The sequence below is a fragment of the Morone saxatilis genome, unplaced genomic scaffold (assembly GCF_004916995.1).
Source record: "Morone saxatilis isolate NCDOM2014 unplaced genomic scaffold, NCSU_SB_2.0 Contig24, whole genome shotgun sequence".
Classification (NCBI taxonomy): Eukaryota; Metazoa; Chordata; class Actinopteri; family Moronidae; genus Morone; species Morone saxatilis.
In genome coordinates, this window is record NW_023339807.1 from 18865386 (window position 1) to 18873936 (window position 8551).

Genomic DNA, 8551 nt, shown 5'->3' on the forward strand with positions numbered 1-8551 from the left:
TAGTGCTTTTCACAGACATAAGTCTTGTGCTTTACAGAGACGGTATACAACAATGCATAATAAAATCTAGCAGTGTATATAAATCTAGCAGTGTATATATATATATATATATATACATTCATACACACAGGCACACACACATACATACATACATTTACATACATACAAAAAATGTAAACGTAATGCATGCACGTACCCAAACACTGTCTAAACAAGTGTGTCTTCAGCTGCTTTTTAAAGGAATTTACAGAATCTACAGCCCGTAAGAGTGGGGGCAGAGCATTTCACAGTCTAGGTGCTACTGCATCAAAAGCTCGATCACCACGGGTTTTAAGGCGGGTGCGTGACAGACAGCAAATTTAGCACATTTGGCCCAAAGGAGTGAGTTGATGTGTACGGTTGCAGTAGTTCAGCTACATATGCAGGAGCCTGGATGTGCAAAGCTCTGTACATAAGGGTGAAAATTAAACTGTATCCTATATGCAACAGGGGGCCAGTGAAGGGACCTAAGTATAGGGGTAATGTGGGCACAAAAAGTGCATTAAAGTAATCAATGCATGATGAAATAAAGGAATGTATAAGCATCTCGAGTTCAACAGTTAAAACTATGGATCTCAGTTTGCTGATATCCGTTGGAAAAAAACAAGATCTGGTCCACTGCTTAAGGATTTGTCAAATATTACCCCAAAATTACACAGATTAGAGTGGGCAGCAGAGGGAAGAGGCCCAATACTATGCATAATCACGAGGGCAACATTTTCTGGAGCAAAACCAGAACCTCAGTTTTATCATTGAGCATTGAGCTATAGAACATTTTCTGCAGTCCAGTCCCTAAAGGCATTAAGACAGTACTGGAGCCTAAATAACCTGAAAGCCTCACTAGGTTTAAAAGAAAAGTCGAGTTGGATATCATCTGCAAATAGATGGTAAGCTATGTTAAATCTGTTTAACATAGCATACCACCAGCAAGTATAAAGAAAATAACAAACAGTATAATTACGATCAAACTTAAGACATGCAATAAACAATAAGGCAGCAATAAGTTAGTTAGATGCTGTTAAAACAGAGTGAGTATTAATGATCTGTGCTCCAGAGTTCTGAATGAATTTAAGTCAGTGAATGTGGGGATGCGAGCCAGGTTCAATGAGTGATGTAACCAAAGCACTGACTTAAACTTCCATGGAGTGTTGTGCAATGTGCAGTCTGCAGATGGAAGAAGGCAGTCCAGCGGGGTAATTTCAACATAACACCAGGGCTGCTCTTAACCTGTGTGGAGACATGTATGGTAGTTTGAGCAATAGGGAGTAAACAAGTGTGGATTTGAAACCAATGTTAAGTTAGGTTTTAAATAAGACAGTAGGGATAACCATGTATAATAATAATTAAAATTGGAAGAATGCACTCAGTAGAGTTGAGGATAGGGATTGATACAATTTTATTAATACAATGGTATTATCGATTCTGCTTGTTGGTCCTATTCTTTATCGAATGATCAATCGATTCCTGACCAATTTTCTGTGTGAAAAAAAGCAATTTGTATATAAATAAATAACAATAAATGCAACTGTTTTGTTATCTCCCAGTCTGAACACAATGTAGAAACAAGAGTTGAAAAATGGCATGCATGTGCAAAAGTTACACTGTTTAACTGAGAGGATATAATAAAAACAATAAGTCATGTATAACACCTGAGATCATATTAGAATTTGGCAGAATGTGTAAATATCATGCACAGGGGGAAAAACCCCAGTGCAGAAGGAAACAAAGAAGGCTGCTGATAATGTGCATAAGCTGTCTCATGTTCAGCATATAAATGGCCACAGATACAAAAGCAGCAGTCAGGCTTTTTGTCTTCTTATGAAACACTCTTGAGCAGCGGCTTGAAGACTAAAACTTTTAAATTCTTTGTGCAGGGGCTGATTAAGACAAGATAGGACAATGCTGCTTGCTGTAAACATCCTAAGCTGCCGGTGCCTAACTCACCTCAACTTTCTTGCTGATATACCATCATGTACAGCCCTTTACCAGATAAAAAGATAAGACAGTTTTATCAAAAGTCAATATAGTATATAGGCAAATATTAAAATATGTCATGTCCTTGGATGCAACATTTACTGAGAGAAAAAGCTTGTCTCTGCCAGCTCCACTTTTGACCTGGTGGACAAGTAGACTCACGTTATCTCTGTGACTTCCATTACTCAGTACCAACCTGCCATTATTTTTAATGCATATTTTATGCTTTTTTATCACAGTTTCATTGTTACGTACACTACTTTTTAAAGTGTTTTACAAGTAAAGTAGATAGTTACTATTCCTACTAGTTGTAGTAGTGGTAATAGTAGTTGTACTCGTAGCAGTAATGGCACAAATAGTATGTTTATTTCCCATTTATTTTTTATAGTTTGGTCTTTTATCTCACCTTTAGGATGAGAAACAGCAGGGTCTGTCAGATGAAGATATACGAGCAGAAGTGGACACCTTCATGTTTGAGGGCCATGACACCACAGCCAGTGGCATCTCTTTCATCCTCTACAGTCTGGCCTGCCACCCAGAACACCAGAAGATTTGCAGGGATGAAATCATGCAAGTCTTGGATGGCAAAGACACCATGGACTGGTACGCTTAGTGTAGTGTTGAAAACATTGCTATGCAAGGTAGTGCCAGTATGTTTAACAACAGCTGCTGTAGGTGAGGTTTTGGCTGGCACTTTATTGTTTAGAATGTCAACAACTAACCAAACCTTGTGTCTTGTCTTATTTTTAAGGGAGGATCTCAGTAAAATTCCATACACTACAATGTGCATAAAAGAATCCCTTCGTATTTACCCGCCTGTACCAGGAATGTCCAGAAAAATCACCAAACCTATTACCTTTTGTGATGGAAGGACTTTGCCGGAAGGTTTGTTGTTAATTTTTTTGGAAAGTTCATGTAGATAAGGCATACTTTTGCATACATAATAACTTTTACCCTACTGGTAAAGGATGAAATATTTTTTTATTTTATAACATTTTCCTCTTTTGTTTTCCCAAAAGTAGCTTTAAGGTTGTTAAAACAATTCCACATACAAAACCCCATATGCTGTATTATTATGGCTGCACCATTTTATCAAATGAAAATATCCCAGATGTCTTCTGGGTCATTTAAAATACATTTTCCAAAGGTTATGTGGGTTTGTCCAATGATTGACGACATAGCCGGTTGTAGTGGTCAAACTGACGCTGACAGGCTGTTGCTCGTTCAGGCGTTAAATAGTAGCGGAAGCACACTTGTATATTATAGTTTGGTCTGTTGATATTCATACACTTTGCATGTGTCCAGTCCCTGCACAATCTATCACCTAAACTAAAACACACATTTCTTTTCTTTTTTGTAGGTAGTTACATTGGCACAAGTGTGTTTGGGATTCACAGGAATGCAACTGTCTGGGAAAACCCTGATGTAAGTCAAGATGTCAATCTGAGCAGAAATCTTGGTGAAGTGAAAGCTCACCTGTTCCCGCTCACTACATGGTGTACATTGTTAATAGAACCAGTGATGAAAGTACAATTATGATCTCTCTTTGCTGTGCTAGCCCAGCACCCTGCTTCTGTATAACCTGTGTCAAATGATAGAAGTGACGTAGTCATACAATTAGTGCATAATTGATTAATTAAAGAGATAGTTATGTTTTTTGGAAGTGGGGTTGGATGAGGTTCTTATCCATAGTCAGTGTACAGTAGGAAGCAGTCTACACCGCCCCCAGTTGGTGTAGCAACAGGAGTACCAATACGGATAGCTAAAGCAATGCACGCTGTGGAATGGGGGCATACATACTTAAGCCCACTAAAAAATTCTTTATTAGTTTCAAGTGTTATACTATTTAGAGATTGTTAATTGCTTTTACATTGCCGTCCAGAACAGCCCTTTCAACGTTAAAACAGAAGCCAATTTATACAAGTTGGTATCATCAAAGCCACCAGACTCCTTCGACAAAATCTAATATAAACCTCACAGGATACAGGAGTTGCTGGTCCACCGCTGCCTCAATTCACAGCAATTTACCAACTAACTAACTAAAATTACTGTTTTTGTCAGAGGAGTCTGGTGGAGAGAGTGCTATATAAAGGCTTCAGTTTTCCATCTGACAGCAAGATAAAGAGGTGAAGATATTCTAAATATAGCATACAGTTAAACTGAGGTGGGACATTTTTTAGGTGGCTAAAATACATTTTTCTTCAGCCCCAGTACACAGCAGTGCATTTCTTAGCTTTTCTGTGCTGGTACTCCTTTCTGCTTCTCCAAACAGGGGGCGTGCCCACCGCTGTCTGCTGTACACTGACTATGGATAAGTACCTCATACAACCCCACTTCATAAAACCTGAACTATCCTTTTAATTGTTAAACCTGGAGTTGGTTAGCTGGCCAGCTCCCAAATGATTAACACCACACTGCCATTTGTTTTTACTGTCTTGTCTCAACATAGGTCTTTGACCCACTGCGTTTCCTACCAGAGAATGTTTCCAAGAGGTCACCTCATGCATTTGTGCCCTTCTCTGCTGGGCCAAGGTTTGTCCACAGCTGATACCTTGTGACTGGGTCATTAAAAACTAGTGAAGTAGGATCTCAGTTTACAGCTACCCACTGTCTATTCATTTATCTGACAAATGTATGCTGTATGTGGATGTTTAACCTAGCACCACCCCTCTTTTCACCAACACAATAAAATCAGGCTTGTGAGATAGGGTGAACGTAGTTTCACCTAGGATTGATCCAATTTAAAAGAATACACAAACCCCAAGGGGAAATACTTGTTAGGATATTAGGCTTGATGTGTGATAAGGTGGATTATTCTCCAGTATAATATGAATCATGTCAGTGAATGTACAGTACAAACTTGAGCTTACAAAACAGAACAGGAGTTAGTATTTAATGGAGCGTCTAAACTTTGCAGATCTTTGGATTTTATTGAACAACATTGTGTGCATGTGTCCCTTATCTGGAATCAGTTTTCTTATCATGTTTACCCAGAGAGGTGCTGCGTGTGCTGTGTCAAAAAGAAGAAAATTAAACAAATATTTTAATCGATTGTCACATTAATGCTCATCTGCCAAAACTTTAAGATTGAGATGGACAAATATAATTTCTGCTTACAGATTTAGTTTAATAGTGAAGGAAAACAAAGCAGAAAAGACACACTACTAGACACACTATGAACTTGGATTTATGGACAACATAAAAGAAACACTTTACAACACAATAGCCCTGCAGTAAGAACTAATGTGGTGAATCCTTTTGGCAATTTATCATGTGCTTCATCATATGGACATTTAGTGCAGGACTATTCACACATTTTTTGTCCACTCTATTCTAATATTATGTCAGTTCATACTACAAAAATAATACTAATTATGGTACTGATGACATGTTGCTGTCCTATTATATCATTGCTTAAAAGCATTTAATTTATCATGTTCCTCATAATGTTGCTGTTTTTTATGTTTTCCTCCCTCAGAAACTGCATTGGTCAGAACTTTGCCATGAATGAGATGAAAGTGGTGATAGCCCTGACACTGAAGAAATACCACCTGATAGAGGACCCCAACTGGAAACCCAAGATAATTCCTAGACTGGTGCTGCGTTCACTCAATGGCATCCACATCAAGATCAAACCTGTAGACCCACAAGTGTAAAGGGAAATATGTGCAGGAAATTATGGAAACCTGGAAAATACACTACTGAAAATTTTATTTTGAGTATTAATTTCTAACACTTTACTAAGTTTATATACTGACATAACATTGCTAACAAATCATGATGAAATGATGAACTGTGCAGTATTTTGTGACTTTTATTTAGTGACTGATTACTTGCCAAACTAGAAGCTGCATTTGTATTCTACAATCATTTTCTCACAGTGGGGCAGTTTTAATGAGACATTTTTGCAGTTTATATGTGTAAAAGAAATAGGACCTACATGGTGGTAAAATCAGTTTTTAATAAAAAAGAAATGAATTAAATAACAATTTCTTTTTAATTTGTAAATGCATTATCCAATATAATATTCTCAGTTCTGAGCATATTCATAAAGCCTGTTAACATTGTGTTTGTTCAAGTTCAGTTTATTTATTTCCATAAACCGTACTTAAACATTAGCAAAGTTTACTACCATTGTGTCAAGAGTCGTGTCTGGCCAGTCATGAAAGAGATTTGAGTCTGTGCCACATGAACTCATTTATAACCAGGTCCAAAGTAGGTCTGGAGATAAAAAGAAATCAGGTCAATGTTTCCCACCAAAATAAAGTTGTATTGTATACTGCACATACCTATGTGCAGTATACAATAAGCTCTTAATACACTGGATAACCTTTGTTCTTAACCTGTGCTGGTTGCTAAGAAGCTTTTAGAGGACCTTTTTTTTATCTGGTATACATTTGGAATACAGGTAGTTAATATCAGCAAGTGCAATGCACCATTATTAATCACAGCTGAAATCACTGTAGAGAGTTATGAGTCAAAAGTAATTCATTTTTTATTTACAGTCGTATGATTACAAAATCCACACACCCACAAGGACAAAAAGTCACCAGCACAGTTTGTAAACGTGAAACACCTCGTCTGTTTTTGATCTCAAACCTTTCACTTATCTAAAGATCCCATGAAATGGCAACTTCCTAAAAAACAGCTCCTTCCTAGACAGCAGTGGATCTTTAGTGGTGAAAGGTGAACTTAAAAGTCCAACTATTTGTCATCTAATCATTGTGCATGTAGTATTAACCTTACGGTCAAATGTCCCCACAACACTTTTTTTCAAAAGGAAATACAAAGAGGCGTTGCGGTGGCCTCGTGGTTAAGATGTAAGATTTACTGAAACCACTGGGTGCGATTCTGGTTGAGGGCTTCTCTTGCAGGTCACTTTCCCTTGCTCCTCCTTTATTTCCTGTCACCTCTCTACTGTCCACCTTAGAATAAAAGCAAAAATGCCCCCAAAAGAGGTAATTCCCCCACTTCACAGGACCTTTACACTGGAAGTACTACTTTGCTCCACCAGTTTATTACATGTATGACACTGTTGCTTTTTCTGCTACTGTGCAAAGAATTTATGTCTCAAGTCAGTTCAAACTAAATATGATGACCATTAAAGCATACTAAATCCAAATATTTCTGTTTTTACTAACTTTTTATTTTGCAGTTAAGTTGGTATTTGTTAATGTGCTGCCATTTCAATTCTGCTATGTTCTGTTACGAATAAACAACAGTCCAATTCATGTACTTTAAAATCCTTGTATTTACAGTATACTGGTGCTGGGGAAATGGCCGACAAACCATTTAAAACTCAATATACTGGAAAAAGCCAAAGGACAAATATGATCAACATACTTTTTAGACAGTGCAAATGGCTTTTTATCTGCAGAAGAGTCCAAATGAATAACTACAAGTTTGCAGCACCACTTTCATGGGATGCCACATACAGATTTTGGACACAGATTAGGTCAGTGTAACAGGCCATTAATGATGGTACCTGCTAGTTTGCAGTCAATCCTCAATGAAAACCTTTGTGCACAAGTCACCATCTAGTGGCTTATTAGAACAAATACAAGACACTTCAGTTGATATTATGTTGGTCTAACGCATGTAATGGAAATGTTTCAGTGAATAAAACACCTGATCATATTATATCAATAGGTTTCAAAATAAAACGCAGCCCTGTGTTTTGATAGAAACTGACTTCAGGTCTGAATTCTCTGACTTTCCTTACTTCTCACAGTAAAATATTTTATATAAAAGTACTTTTTTGCCATTTGTTTAACAGCATTATCAAAATACTAAAGAAGTGAAAAAAAGGTTGAAACGAGTTTAGTAGAAAAAAATCCAACTTTACATCCAACACATCAAAATCATAACTGAATGGCCCATCATATCCATGTCACCTGTCACATACGGACCAAGTACTCCGAGGCTCAAATGCTCACTGCCAAGTCTTTTATGTTCATTTTGTTTGCAATCGACAAGATTCTACGGTTTTCTGGCCGACTTATCAACTGCTGACTTAGTAATTTAAATGTTATCTCGTGACAGACGACAGGGGAAATTGCGTGGTGCCTTTTTGTAATGATGATGAGTAACACAACAAATAAAAACAGAAAATGAGAAGTGATGACTTCCTCTGCCAGGTCATAGTCCCTGATGTATCTGCTGGTAACCTGAGAGTCAGCAGCTTCAAGAAACGGATTAGATGAGTAGTGAAGGGGTGGGTTTCTTGCCCGGCCAAGCTTCTTTGGCATACTTCTTTTTGCGTGGCTCGTTGTGGGTCTCTGGTAGGTATGGGGCTGTGACAGGAGTGGGGTTTAGGGTGACAGGGGGCTGGGGAGCCTCTGGGGCCAGGTCCACCTCTGGTGCTGGATTGGGGAAAGGCAGAGGAAGCCCTCCCTGCATAGCAGCACCTCCTGGTGCTCCTGTTGGCTGGTTCTCATGACTGGTGGGAGGCAAGTCCCCATAGAGACCACCGCCCAAGCTGTAGCCGTGGATGCGTTTTGAAGTCAGGTCGTCGAGACCCAGAGTGTTTTGGCCCTCT

General features: G+C 38.3%; 2 protein-coding genes across 2 annotated transcripts in view; one reads left to right on the forward strand and one right to left on the reverse strand.

Annotated features, from left to right (window-relative positions):
- The window catches only part of LOC118335638 (cytochrome P450 4B1), an 8878-nt gene extending 2747 nt beyond the window's left edge, over positions 1–6131 (forward strand). The window contains exons 8-12 of the mRNA XM_035672041.1: positions 2432–2616; positions 2765–2898; positions 3374–3438; positions 4463–4545; positions 5492–6131. Of these exons, the coding sequence (XP_035527934.1) occupies positions 2432–2616; positions 2765–2898; positions 3374–3438; positions 4463–4545; positions 5492–5669 (645 nt within the window). The 3' untranslated portion in view covers positions 5670–6131. The remainder of the gene's footprint in view (positions 1–2431; positions 2617–2764; positions 2899–3373; positions 3439–4462; positions 4546–5491) is intronic.
- Positions 6132–6490: 359 nt separating this feature from the next.
- Positions 6491–8551, reverse strand: part of ppp1r8b (protein phosphatase 1, regulatory subunit 8b) — a 4975-nt gene continuing 2914 nt past the window's right edge. Inside the window, exon 7 of the mRNA XM_035672042.1 lies at positions 6491–8547. Within this exon, the coding sequence (XP_035527935.1) occupies positions 8209–8547 (339 nt within the window). The 3' untranslated portion in view covers positions 6491–8208. The remainder of the gene's footprint in view (positions 8548–8551) is intronic.